This window comes from Tetrao urogallus (assembly GCF_951394365.1).
Source record: "Tetrao urogallus genome assembly, chromosome: 2".
Taxonomy (NCBI): Eukaryota; Metazoa; Chordata; class Aves; order Galliformes; family Phasianidae; genus Tetrao; species Tetrao urogallus.
In genome coordinates, this window is record NC_136814.1 from 29,129,164 (window position 1) to 29,144,612 (window position 15,449).

The 15,449-nt window shown below is 37.4% G+C and overlaps 1 protein-coding gene across 2 annotated transcripts in view; it reads right to left on the reverse strand.

Annotated features, from left to right (window-relative positions):
- The window catches only part of ZFAND3 (zinc finger AN1-type containing 3), a gene marked incomplete at both ends in the record, with an annotated part of 128,386 nt that overhangs the window by 19,335 nt on the left and 93,602 nt on the right, over positions 1 to 15,449 (reverse strand). Inside the window, one exon of one of the 2 annotated variants that reach the window (XM_079550909.1) lies at positions 10,933 to 10,998. The exons of the other annotated variant lie outside the window; for it this stretch is intronic. Coding sequence (XP_079407035.1) covers positions 10,933 to 10,998 — 66 coding nt within the window. The remainder of the gene's footprint in view (positions 1 to 10,932; positions 10,999 to 15,449) is intronic. 2 annotated transcript variants of the gene reach the window in all.

The following is a 15,449-nucleotide window of genomic DNA, read 5'->3' on the forward strand; positions in this document are numbered from 1 at the left end:
CAATAGCACATGTGCTTACATCTCAGAGGTACGAGTGGGGAGAAAGCACAGGTGAGAAATCTGAGGGTAAACTCTCAGTATAAGCCGTTTCACTATCAAAAATGGCTAGCAAAGAGTCTTGCTGCTACAGCGTGCCTTAGAAGGATGAATTGTGAAACAAGAATTACTTCTTTCTAGAATGAGATGAGAAACTTCACAAAGATTTCTCAGCTAGAGTTAACTTGACTGTTGTTAATGAGGATTCTTCTAACTTATATCTAAAGGTGCAGATTCTTCTAATTGTGGCATTTTATCAAGCTCCCGTTTGAAATGAGAGAATGAAGCAATGCAGCAGAGCAGGATTTAAGCAGCAGACTTGACTGAAACAACAAGTACTGCTCGTAGAAATTCTGTTGTGCCTCAGACAGAAACTCACATTTGCTCCTCACTGTCACTGTACTCGTCTTCATTACTCTTTCTCTCCTCGATATTTTCCAAATAAATTGTGTTAAGACTGTCAGAGTCCAATCCCAGTCTCTCTCAATCTCTTGTCATGAACATGCAGACTGGCATCTGCATGGCTTCACTAACAATCATGGTGGCTGTTTCATGGCATCTTGGGAAGCAGGTGGGGAGCTGTAAAAACCCAGCAGAGATGTGTGCTGAGAAAAAATAACAGGAGGAAGAAGAGATGGGAGACTTGTACGGGAAGAAGCAGCCCTTCTCTGTTGCTGCTTGCTTCAAGAATGAGATGAATCTGTTTAATCTCTGGTTTGATGACAGCTTTTGAGGCACTCAATCAGTTTTTTTCTTTTTCATAAAGAACTCATCCCACTGACAGACTGACATTTACGATCTCAACTGCCTGTCCAAACACTGGTAACAGCAATAATTAATGAACCCTCAAACTTCACTGCCATCTACTTCAAAACCATTTTAAAAGCAGTATGAGCTGCTAAAATCTCTGTCCATGAAGAGCCTCACACAGGTACAGACAGTAACTACGTAACAAGGATTAACTCCACTTTGAGCAATGCTCTGTCGCCAGCTTCTAGGGCTGTTTCCCCCATTTTTCCTCATTATTACATTTTTAGATGAGGGATTACTTAATTCCCTGGCATGTTGACTACGCATTATAAACATCTAGAGGAAACTGCTTCTTTACAAATCTTCCCTATTACATTTACCAGAATCATTATTTAAAATCATCTCCTCTGCTTCAACTGAACCTAAAATTAACACAGTTATACCACAGTTACATGCTTGTTGACTACTAATGAAGAGTGAAAAGTTCAAGATTAACATCTTAGAAGCTGAGTTTGACAGCTAGGACTACAATTCTTCCCTGCTGCTGTTCAATGCTGTGAAAACCTTTATTTTCAAACTCTGGTATTTGCATTGAGATGAGAATCTTATTCCCAAGTGCAATCAGGACTGCACGTTAAGACTGTCAGAAACCTGAGTGCACACCTCTCTGGAAGCACTTACATTTATTTTGGAAATCCACGTCAGATTTTCTTAAAACACTACAGATAGATGTACCAATTTCTCAGACAAAGCCTTCGGTAACAATTAACCACGCAATCTCTTTTCTACTATCACTGCAGTGTCCTTAGCATCACCATTTCATTCATTCATTTCCCCTCTCCATACAGTTCTAAAGTGATGGGGATGCAGTAAAGCTCATTGTTGAGAGGCTATTGAAATAGCCCCTACAAAAGTCAAGTCCTGTCAGCCCCTTCTTTGCTTCAGAAACCTCCTAATGAGACCACAGAGACTACAAGTAACCCCAAGAAGCTGCGTTACAGAAATGATTTCCATACCAATTCACAAAACCACAGCAGTTGTTTCCTGCGGCTCTTGTAAATAAAAACAAAAATGAACAAATTGTAGCCTAGTTGTTTGGGATTCACACAATGGGAAGAGTTACTCTAAGATATTCCATATGTGAAACATCGCAAGTGCACCAGTAAATGTCACCACCTCCCCTATGCCCATCTGTTACCGTTAGCATACATTTTCAGCAGAACAGAGGAATGTGGGCACCTAAATAATTTTATTAGATATTTAATTTACACATTAGAAAGCACTTTTTAAATTTTTTTTTACTTTTTTTTTTTTTTTAACAGTAGATGAGGTCCAGCACTAAGACAAGTTGCCTAGAGGGGTTTTGAGGCTCCATCCTGAGGGTACCCAAAATCTGACTGGATAAGATCATTTCCATAGGCCCCTCCCACCTCTGCTATTCTGTGATGATACGATTTCTAGATGGGAGAATGTGTCTATATATATAAAATATATATTGCACCAACATATAAATATAAGCAATAACTCCTTGCCTCTCTTACATTTCCTCCTCTAAGCCTGTATTGTTGGTGCTATCATCAGTCAAAAGGAAGCATGCTGTACTGCAGTGTAACTTAATGAGGCCATTAACTGCCATCTCTAATGAAACGGAAGAGGCTCATCCAGTGTCAGCAACATAAATGAATGAAATGCAAGTTGAAAATAGTAAGACTAACAGGGAGCTACACAGGATACTGCATGCATTTTATGTAAGTTATAATTAGAGTGTGAAAATGCATATTATCCTTTCCTGTCAAGAAATTTCATAATTGCTAAATTAAGCAAATAGTGAACTAGTTTTCATCTCCTATGTAGGCTTCAGTACTATGTCTGTTTCATGGTTAAATTCTTGCATTACTCCGTTCCTCATGCATCTTTGATGTCAGTATGTCTTCAGTTAATGGAAATAATAATTTATTTCTTAAACATTTTTACGTACACACCAATTCAAACAAGTAGGTATTTAAATGTACTCAGGCACTCGTACTGCCCAGTTCCTTGTCTGTTTTAAGGCTGAGGCCAGAGAAGGTCATTCCCTGAGTCACATCAAAGTGTGATGCCTCTACACTTCTGGAGCCCTCAACAACTGATCGGTTTGCAAAGGCAGAGGAAGCTGGCTAGTGCTGCTGAGCTGTCAGACTAGTGCTTGCTGCCCATCTCTTGTTGGGTGTGTGAACAGCTGAACGAAATATTTGTATTTTACCCGTTCTAGAAAATATACCTTAGAAACTTTGGGTTAGAGCTGGGGGAAGGACACAGATTCAGTTCAAGTCTGAATGACAAGAACAGGATTATTAAGTGAAGGAACAATGCACAAATACTGAGAGCTAAGTGGAAAAACAGAACCACAAAAAGGAAGGAAAAAGCCACAACACAGGAATATGTATGATGAAAGAAACACGAACGTCAAATACAAACGTCTCTGCCATTCCACAGCACCTGAAGACTACGTGCTAGTATTCAAATATACACACATGCATATGTGAATACCTCTGTGCAAACACATACAAATAGGTACTGGATCAGGTAAAAATGGGAAATCCAAAAGCATTCACCCACATCATCACTTTTGTTTTTGCTGGCTTTAATTGCGAGTCCTCTTACTCTTCGCGGAGCTCTCTAAAATTGGATTAACATTAATAGATAACACTATAAATACTGCAGATTTGCCACCCAATTCAAGACTGCGTAAGTAAGCAGCGCTGCTCTGCTTCAGAATCCTAGTAGTATACTCCAACTATGTCCTCATCAGTCAAATGGTACACAGTATTCAGGAAGGCAATTTTTCAAACGAACAGCCCAGAAACTAGTTCTATATAAAAACTCCTTGCTCTGTTATTTTTCATTCACAAGCACACCCTTCCCCCATCGGCATAACGAGGGTTTTCCAAGGCTAAAACACAGATTCAGAAGAGGAATTGTAAAGAGCTCCTGCCTGCCAGTTGTGAAAAACATACATATTTCTAATATTTATCTTTCCAAAAACTTACTTGTCATTAACTGTAGAACCCGAATGATGCCATTAGCAACAGAAACTTTGCAACAAGAGACATTGATCAATGTTTAGAGAAGTACCTAAGAGCTCTTGTGTTTTGATTAAGAAAAAAAATACCCGATGCATGAAATGGGGGTTCTGAAATGTACAGCTAATCTACTTCCAAATTCATTTCCAATTCAAGTATTTTACATAAAACTTAAAGATCAGCTTATACTTTGATTGTGTTAGTTTCTTTGAGCAATTTCATGGGAAAAATGTAACCCATCCTGACGGACAGAATACAATTTCTGCAGACCTTATTGCTGACTGCAAGATACCAGAACTCAGGCTGTTTTAGTGGAAAGCTCTTATGTTTTCAAAGCGGATATTTAGGAAGCATCTCAACTAACTTGAACTGAAGACCACATGTCCACTAGGGAAGCAGAACAGACCGCAGAAAATAAGATGCAACAGTACGTACACTGTCTTACGTATTACACCTAGTTTGTTTTCAATCTTCTTTTGGTCCAAAATATTGGTCTCATTAGTTATTTCCTGAAGTTTATTTCGTGGATAATTACTTGGAAATGAAATAGGAAAAAAGTAACTTCTTTGCATAACAATTACTTAACAGAATTTTAAGAAAATTCTTTTTTTTTGTTTTTCCCCTGTTCATGCTCAGCACCCTTCGAAGAGACCCTAAAATTACTTGTATATATTTTTATTTTTTGGAGTCACTGAAGCCTGGAGGTGTTCAAGGAACGTTTGGATTTTGTGTTGAGGGATATGGTTTAAGTAAGTAATATTGGTGTATAGGTGGATGGTTGGACTGGATGATCTTGAAGGTCTTTTCCAGTCTTGGTGATTCTGTGAGGTCCTCTTGAAACGTAACTTCTAAATAGAAAATAGGAAACAGTTATACTGAAGCTCTCTGATGCTGACTGAAATTGTCAGTTTGTAAATATAACTGGCTGTGCATTTTTAAAGGTGTTTGAGGATAAATAATTAAAACTAAACTGGTTCAACAAGCTTCCAGTGCAATAAAATGCCAAAGTAAAAAAAGATAAAAGCTGTATTTCTCATTCGCTAAAGCCCATCATTAACAAGGTCATCTTCCTGATCTGAACAGACCAGGATGTTGGATATGTAAACTTCAGTATTTGACTGGATGAACTGACAAGGTGGGACAGATCCCAAATAGCTGTGACAAGTGGCCAGGAGACCCTTTAGACACTTCCCCATTAAAAAAAAAAAAAAGTATTGTTCTTAAATTCTAGTTCATCAAAGTACTCTCTTCCTCTCCTCGTGGGTGAGAAAAAACTTGTTTCTCACAAGATGCCCGAGCAGCCAGAATCTACTGAAATCGGTACACATTTCTGCTGCTTAAACCAGAAAGCACTGCAGAATATCCCTTTCTGCACAAAATAGTTGAATGCAGCTATGCTGATCTACCACACTACAAGGAACAAGCAGTCTTTTATTTTAAAGTTTTCCTGTTGTCATCAGAAAGTATACATCAGCAACATGTATCACATCTGACTGTCTCACATGCACTTTTTTAAGTGGCATTAACTTGTTCTGGTACAATTACCAACAACACAATGTCATAAAATGGTAAACAATATTAAGTATATGAATTACCATTTTCATCTTAGGACCAGAGGGAATGGTTTCAAGCTACGGCAGGGGAGAGTCAGGCTGGACATTAGGAAGTATTACTTTTCAGAAAGGGTGGTCAGGCACTGGAATGGACTGCCCAGGGAGGTGGTGGAGTCACCGAGCCTGGGGGTGTTCAAGGAAAGGCTGGATGTTGTGCTGAGGGACATGGTTTAGTGGGAGCTATTGGGAATAGGTGAACGGTTGGACTGGATGATCTTTTAGGTCTTTTCCAACCTTGGTGATTCTATGATCTACTAATCCTGTTCCATAACAGTGACTTTATATTTTAAGGCCTGCAGTAGCCTGTCATAAATTGCTCTGACTGACTGATTAGACAAAGGGATTAATCCCAAAGTCAGAACTGTTAGCTCCCAAGACTCAAGACATGTGTTGTCCTACAGGCCACTACAACTGTCTGGCTTCCTCACTTCATACACAGCACATAGGAAAACAGGAACACAACCAGCAGGTGTGAAAGTTCATTTCAAATGAATGCCTACCATGAACAGAATGAGCTTCCATTTGTCTTAGTGTACTGCAGTTTGAACATAAGCAGTTGTAAATATTCCCATCCGAAAATCTTAAGAGAGTTTAAAAACATCTATTTATTTTATCCCATTTGTATTGAGTAGATAAGGCTGGAAACCAGTGTTTTCACATGCTGTCATGCTGCTGCACACCTTTTCGTTTCTAAATGTTGTATTTTTTCCAATACTCCAGCAGAAAATTCCATTCAGAAGTACATGGCATAAGTGATTAACGTATGAACTATGAAGATTCTTGCAAAACTTCTCTTTAGATTAAAGGAAATACAGACTAAATTTCAAGGCATTTTTTCTCCATGGCCTCGTAAAGAGATGATTTAGATGTCTGGTACAGAAGTGTGCTAGACACTGTGACAGATAAAAGATCGTGACAGACCTTTCTGTGAATATTACCAATTACTGTGTGCTAACAAGCTCTTAAAAACCTTCCCAGGAACAGCTGAAGTTTTTGTAACTCATAGGCAAGGATCATCACAGCTATACCTGACTTTTAACAAATTTTTTGATATATTGACCCCAAATTCACCTCTTCAGATTCTCCAGCCACACCGGTTATAACCCATTTAATCTAAAAATGCACGTGAAATGTTTAGTGTAAAAGACAACCATGCCCATATTATTAATGAATGAAGGCATTTTTTAAAAATTGAGTAAGGTGATACTGAGAATAAATCCTACAATTGCAGCAAATCTTTAATGTTTTTTAGTGATGCAACTATTACTATCCTTACCATTACATGAATTTTAATCTACAATAATTGTAACAATTTGAGAAGGCTCTTAGATAATCAATACTGGAAACTGATGTAAAGTATATGTACAAAAGCCATCAAGCTTCTTCAAACAGCAGTGGAATCGGATCTGTCTATCCAGATGCATATGGAAGCACAGAACAGACATTACAACACATCAAAGAAATAGGCAATAAGATGAAACAGTAAAAACCCATCAACATACATCATCTGATCACGGCACAGTGTCATCTCCCAGCCTCTATTAGCTCTTGCTGCATTGGTGCAAGTCCCAGATACTTTATCCTGTTTATAATTGCTGATGAGCAATAATAAGGCCTCCATGCCTCAGCTCCTGTCCGTTCCACTTCAGAGCTCACCTATTAGGTTATAACTTTTATTTACAGCCTTGCTTGATGTGCTGCTCTATTAGAGTACAGCTGGAAACTGAGCAGAGGAAAGAAAAAAAAAAAAAAAGAGTATCTCTAATGGACACTATTATTGCCAGGGCTGTGTGATTTATAGTGCTTCTTGAAGGCTGTTCTATCATTGCTTTTCTTTTGGTGAGAGAGCTCTAAGAAGGTTGGATTTCTAACACAGTGCCCTCCAAAAGTCAAACACTGAAGAATACCTTACAAGTCCCTTGAAACAACAGCAAAGTATCTCCAAATTGTTTTAGTGGTATCAAGTCTCTTCACTAAGCTTTTGTACAGTCTATGCAGGCACTTAGCACTTCAGATGAATAAAAGAAGTCTAATTAGTGGTGGACCAGTTCTTTTTGTACTTACTCAACTCATGCCAGTTGATTAAAAAAAAAGAAAGAACTAATGGCTTGTTGCAGATGCGTGTTGTTGAAAATTTGTAATATCCATACTTTCACAAATTGTCCTTTCTACAACTCCAAAAAGACTGCTGTGTTAGCCGAGGTTCAGTCTCAAAGTATTATTATATGACATCAATAAGCCTGAATCTTCAAAAAAGGATCGTGCATCTGCATGACTGTTAGTGCAATCTTTACATCTTCTAGACTCAAATCTCATACTAAAAAAGACACAGAGCATACAAGATACTCTGATCTTGCACAAAACAGATACCATCACAGCCATCTAGGACAGATACCCTAATAAAATGCGAGTTTGCTGCCCGTATACCTGCACAGAGTATTAAAGATGTCTCATGAGCCATAAGTGAGAAACCATGTATTTGAAAACTCCCCAACTTCAGGGATACAATCTACAAATTGACTTTATTATTACTGCACTTCAACAGTCTGCATCTACTGGTCTCTCTACACACAATTTAAAATAGTTTGAGCACACTGCAACGGCTCCACTGATTTTTTCCAGTTTTCTTTAACTGTGTGATATTGTTTTAAAATCTGGCTGTTTTGAATTGCACATCAAATCATCTTTAGGTTCCACAGCAGAAAAAGAAGAGCAACATGCTACACAGTGCTTGCTTGCACAACACAAGAACCCAATACAAGTGGAATCTGGATGCCCTTCCGACTAAAGCAAGCCTCAGAGAACCTGCCATAATCATAACAATATTTAGCCATTAAGAAACAAGTCAAAACACAAGAAAAGCTGCACATCTTTATTTCCTACAAAACCTTCAGACTACTGACTCTGCAAAACCTTCAAGGCACCATCCAAACTAATAATTGCAAGTCTTTACTCATTCTTTTCATTGTAATCTTTGTCCTATGGGCACACTTTGGAATATAAATACTTTTTACCACAGCAGTGATTCTGGCAAAGAGGAAGGAGAAAGAACAAAAGCAGACACCGCTATTTGGTGTCATAACACCATTTTTTATCTGCACAGCTCTTCCAGCACACAAGCTGACAACTGCATGAGGTAAAAACTGTTTTTCGTAAGAGAACTTTCCCCATGTCTTGACAGATTTATTGTTTTGATCTTTCTTCGGTGGTTACATTAATGCTAATAAAATATGAAAGGTTTATGCCTTCCTTAATATCCTCCTGATGGGAACCTGCATGCAACATATGTAGGTCAAATTTCTAATTTTCCATCTCAAATGCTGATATACGGCAGACTTTAGGGAAAAACTATGCTTGAAGGGAAAAAGAATCACACAGATGAATTCTACCAAAACAATCTTCCTTCAAAGTGCTCCAGAGCAGAAGAAATGTTGAATTCTTACTGAAGAGAGGTTTATATTCAATATGTGGTATTGAAATACATTGCTTGTATTCACCTAAGTAATGTCCTACGAAGGGAGACTAAATGGAACTGAATGTAGTGTGAAACATTCCATCCACACAGTCTGCTTCCTGCACTTGAAGATGTCATACCATTTCTGGCAAACATATTGTACCCAATGGTTTCCTCTCAATTCCCACATTCCTACCTAGACTCCTAAAAGCAGACTTAAAAAAGATTTTTATTTCTTTTCAAGATGGCACTGGAAAGTAGACTGAAAAGACAAGCTCTGTAGCAAAGTGCAACTCCTGGTAACAGGTTTATTAATGTAAGGGATAACAAACAAGATATGCAGATTACTGAGCATTTAATGAAGAAACAAAGGAAAATAAAGCAATATAAAGCCATTAGAATTAGTTGACTGAAATTTGTGGCATCAGATTAAGATACCCTTATTTCTCATTTAATCCCAAATCAAATGATTAACACATAGACATACAAGATGACAAACACTGGCATAAACTAATAATAAGAGATCTACTGAGAAAAGTTAGCCAACCATTTAATGGATGTTTTCCAACATATCTACCAACTTCAATGGCTTTGTTCTAAGAAGCTCTTACTGCTCCCATATGGCACTGCAAATAAAGTACTGATTTGCCTTTTTGCTAATCATATGTGCATTTATTTTATGAATATTCATTCAGTCCTCTGTTTTCGATACGTATGACATCACAGAAAGCTTTTTAATTACCCTGCAATGAAAACTGGTATTAAAATTTACAATAATTAACGTACAAAGAAAATACAGTTCAGTAATACCATGACTGAAGCAGAGTAGTTTGCAAGGAAAATAGAAGCAAACACTAGTGTTTATTTAGGTATGCTTCCACATAAGGGAAACCCAGTCTTCATACTCTGGAGAAAACTCTATCCAGCACCTTCCAATGCCAAACTTATAAAGTCCTTGGGCAAACAATATTCACAACAATGGCACAGCTTACCATGCATCATCTGAGAGCTGTGAGCCTGCAGGGTAACACAGCTTTTCTTAAGTTGAATCCACTGCATACCGAGCCAGTTATTAACATGCACACATGGAATAACCACAGTTCAGCCAAATATATGATAGCTTGAAAGACTTTTTGAAAGAATGACCTCTGAGGAAATTTATCTTACACTTCTAAAGAATTAGAGCCCTTTATCAAGACAACCCTTCCCTTCTGCATCCAATACAGCTAAATTAATATATAAATGTAAATACAGGCAATATCTATTTTGCAAGCAGACCCAGCTAGAATTCCTAGCTAGGAAGTAGACCTAGCTAGAATGTTGCTACCATATAGATGCCTTTCACTGCCTCTCCACAGGAGGTTAAGTCTTTCCACAACAGCACTAGTGGAAAGGGTTGTATGGGCCCTCCTTAACACACTGCAAAACCAAAGTCTGAAAAATGTCTGAGCCAACACAGATAGCTTGGATGCCTGCCTGAACAAGCACTGGTATGATTCCTTATGACAGATCTGTTGCAGATGCAGCAACTTCAGCCTGGCAGTGACCTAACACATCACTAACACTAGCTCTGTGACAGATTATCTAATCTATATTCTCCACGTAGAATTAAAATCACTGTTAAGGACCCAAAGCAGGAAAAATTTAGTCTTGATTAGAGCAAACATCAGCTTTCTGTATTGCATTTTCAACCAGAAAACTCCAAACAGCTTTATATTTGATATTTCAAATTCAAAGGGGAGGATTTCCAGAATAATACAGTATTTGCTGTACTTAAACTAGCTACTTCTGTATTTCTGAGGCAGCCAAAGCTAACTGAAAACGTACTATTTTTAATGACTTATACTTAACGGGGCTCTGCCACACAACTACTTTATATAAAACAACAGCAAATCAACAATGTCTATTTTCAATTTGGCACTCTCTAGATATAGTTACTAGCTTTGATCATTAAGCTACAAACATACAGCTACATATTATACAAAATCCTACTCCTTAACCCCCCAGAAACACATACCTGAGTCACAAGATCTTTTGGTAGGTGTGGTTAATGAGGCATGAGCTGTACCTGTACATGGCCCACCTGCAAACAGAGAAGATTTTAAGTCTCAAAATGCCATCTATATTTAACATCTAACACCACATCAAAATTATACTTAGAAATATAAAGTAAGCTGACAAACAATTGTCTTCAGAAGAACATCTGGAAGTAGTCTACTATTCTCAGTATTTCCTTCCTAGTCAAATCCAAACGTCTTACACTGAAAGAACAGATAAGAAGCTGGAGCAAAGAGATAAGTTGTGTTATACTTCAGTATTTTAAGAGAGTTTTAATAAAGTATCGTTGTAATTGTGATTTTTCCACTGTTGACAAAGGTGCTATTTATGTTGGAATAAAGCTAGAAACTTAGCTAAACAATCTAAAACTAACACACAGGAAGAACTGAGCACTTCCTTGATGTCAACAGAAACCCTGACACCGACTCTAGTAAGATAATGACTTTGCTTCTTATCTTGTTCTCATTATGTTTTCAAAGTGCAGCACAGTCATACATTAATAAACTCTTTGCATGGTTAGGTTTTTTTTGAGCTCTGGACTGTTCCCATTCATTTGGTGTCTGCTTAGTAGTAAATTACTTTCTGGCTTTTTTCTCAACATACATCATCGCTGAAGAGTTCTCCAGAGATCTTGTTAAAATAGCAACCAATTCAGTGCATTCAGCAACTGGCAGGAATAATAAATAAAAATAAAACCTATACTGTGAAGCCAAGACAACCTGACAGTAGCATTACCACTGGTAATGACATATCATAGCTTTGATAATTGGTTATTATAAATTGGATGATGCTAGTTGCACTAGATGACCTTTAAAGGTTCCCTTCTGACTCAAACGACTCTATGATTCTATGATCTAATAGAGGTTTGGCTATCAAGACACCAATAATCAAGTTTGCATTGAATTTCTTCAGTGTAAGTAATAGCACGCTGTCAATACAGCAGAGCTGAGTAAGGTGGCAGGATAAGCTTTAATCTAAGTCTTCACGTGCCAAGAAATGCTTATTCCCTTTTTTAATTCCCCTTCAGTTTTTGTAGATTTTGGTAGAAACACTGTGTATTTTGGGATATGTTTTTCTCTTATTAATTATTTTTAAATTTGACCTGGTTGTAAGCTGTTTGTTTCTTTTTACCTTTTCCCGAGATGCTCTGCCTTCAAGTTTTTCTTTTATTTTGACATATTTCTCCAAGCAAAAGGCCTTGGTTACCAATCTACACTGTAACACTCATGGTATTGTAGGACTATGAAAGGAAAGGAAAAGTAGGCAACGGGGAGGGAAAGTCGTAAGGGAATTATTGGAGTGCATTTGATTTAACTTCAATGCATTTGAAAGCAAAGATTTCACAGTTTTTACAAGTTTTTCAGTGAAGGGCTTGAGTTTCCTGGTCTCCCCAAAAAATCCACCTCGTAACATACACCATTTCTTAACAGTACAAGAGGTAATCTTTAATGCGACAGGAAGCTAAAGGCAAGCTGGCAATGGCTTGGCTTGTGAGCAAAATGGCTAGACCCTGCTGAGACCATTCTCAAAATTACCACGTCAAAATTACTAGAAAATATTTACATTTATTTATATTTCAGCATCCAACTAAACATAAGATCTTCACTTGCCACTCTCAATACAATAAGCTAGTATCTATTCTGCACTTCCCTGTATTAGTTTTTGTTTCACTTAATCTTCTTTCATTAGGCATTACCTTCATATGTCTTCAATTTGTGCAGCGCAGCATTAGTTTCAACACAGAATATCTGGGGATTTGAATGCATACATGCTTAATAATTACAGGCACGCACAGTGCCTAATAAACAGTGAAGGCTCCCTGTCCTTTGCAGTGCTTCCTTCTGCTACTGTTTTTGTTGTATCATTAAAAATGTCATGCATAATTCAATGCTATGTAGTATGGGCTCAACTGTGCAATTCTGTGTGGAAGTCATTATATTGAATCTTTTAGTATACATAACACCCAGCACAGATACCTTAATACTATTTGAAATAAGGGAGTGCATTTTTCATAGCTTTGATAAAAATTCTGCACGAGAGCAAAGCAAAGTCAGCTACAGCAGAGCACCAGTGCTTTTTGGCTATACCTAAAAGTAGCTTATGACTTTGAGTGTTTCAGGATAGATCTGTACCTTTGTTCTGAAAAATAACTTTTTCAAGGGAATTTGACTCTGATACACAAAACACTTCAATGCACAGCGAAAGGCCACACATCTACCTTCTAACATAACACCCACAGGGCTGTAGATTTATTTTTCTCAGTATAACCAAGAGATTAAAATGGAAGAATAAAGATATCTTTCTATTCTATATCCAACTAACAGATTAAACAGTGGCTTCTGCTCCTATTTTTTCCAGTATGTGCCTTCTGACATTTACAACTCCTCTTCCAAACAAAAGCAGCTGCCGCCGAGCAATAATGTAGTTCTGAGAGCAGATGATTAAAAATGCAAAAATACTAAAAGCCACTGAAGAAATAATTGTGACAATCACTGAGTCTGCAAATTCAAACACTATTAAGAAAGGACAAAACAAAATCCTTTAACCTGAACACTATATGACATAGAATGGGTCCCGTTAGTGCATCTGCTATGTTTTTGGCTTCTCATACAACTAGCTTTCTGGCAGGTACTGCTAACAGTGCACCAATACATCGATTGGGAAAAACAGGTTGTCAAATTACTAAGAACTATGCAACTCAATGAATAAGCAAGCATTTAAAAACAAGGTTTCTCGGGAAAATCTCTGAAGTAGTAAGATTTTATGTATTACCTGCATTTCAGCATTTTTTATTAATTATTATAGTCTATTCAAATTTATTTATCTATGTTTATATCGAATGCCTTTCCACATTGCTTACCTATCCTCCTGAAAGACTAACAATTGCCAAGCAGCACCCATGTTGCAGGACATGCTCTGAGAGGGTGTAACTTGTTAAAGAACCTTCAGAATTGGGGCAGTAAAGTGAAGTGATTCAGACTTTCCCATGCATGAAAAGAAGCAAAAAATACAAACTCTCCTTCAATCCACAATATTTGAGCCAGGTGTACAGTACTTTGAAGCACAGCATTCTGAATCCCATTGACTAGAGGAAAACTGCAGAATGGAGTGATTCCGTGCTTACATAAGAGCACAATATTGCACTGAAACAATTACAGATAATACAAAATCTGTAAGCCAGATAACGAACAAACATGAAAATTAAGTTAAGGAGCACGAAGCTTTGTAAGGTTTGTTCCTCTCTGAGCACATCCGAATGCTGCTTTGAGCTTTCAGCACTGTGTTGGTTCCTCCTCTACAGAAAAAGACCAGCTCTGCCTATGCAACAGGCAGGAAGAGGGTGATCATAAAAGAGGAGAATATTCTTGAAAGGCAGTGCTGCTGCAAGAACAAGGAGAATTTTACTTCTATTTGCAATACAGGAAGAAAGCGTCTTTGAAAATCTGTCAAAACCAGCAATCTAGTAATGTACATTCGCTGAATTGGTAGAAATCTAATCTAATTAATCTACACAATTGAGTTTTTGAAAAAAGTCATTGATTACAAACACAAATACATAAACAAATGGTGATGTAAATCTCTAAATTCAGTTTCCAGACAGACAGGATAGTCTCTATAGAAATAAAAACAAAGCATTTTAGAGCACTTCACTATTTCTCTGCAGCAGAACGTGTAATTTATGTCACGTCATTACCAAGCTGATAAGAGGATTATACCACATACAAACATATACTTTTAAAAATTTAGTTGTACAAACGTGCCATTATTTGTTCTGTGGATTTTTATCTATGTGCAGCTTTTGCAGAAGGAAATGAAAACCGGAGTACTTTGCTGCTGTTGGTGTATTTAACAACAGAAACAAGTGAAACAGCTACGATTCAGGTTCCATTTGACAGCTGTCAGGCTCCATTAGTTGCTTTTCCTCAGTTTCCCCATTCGCAAAGTAGACATGATACTTCCCTCCTTCATGGATAACATCTGAAGTGTAAAAATGTGCTTTTGAAATTGGCAGTGAAATTATATTATTAGAAATACTTGTATATAAGCTTGATAAGTGGGCAGTTCTAAACCCACATTTGTATTATCTGGCTGAGTTTCCGTTTCATGTTCCAAGAGGTCCTTTCACTTTAATAAATGGGACCCTAGGATGCACTATCTACTCTGCAACGTGAAGTGACTATAAATCAGAGAGAACAATTAACACTGGTCTTATTCTGCTGATTTTCATTATATTTTGAAATTATCATGCCACAGGCAGGGAAAGAAGTGTTCATTTCATCAATCTGTGGGCCAGATCTTTCTAGCTTATATGTTAAGAAATGTTCTTCAGATAACACTGGGACTGTAAGGATCAGATTAAAACTTAGGGAAAGATCCTCAAATAATGCTAAAGGCAACTCTTCTACCACACATAGTATATTTTTTCTTATCAAATTTCTAACTCCCACATGTTCTGTACTGGCACCAAATTTTAAG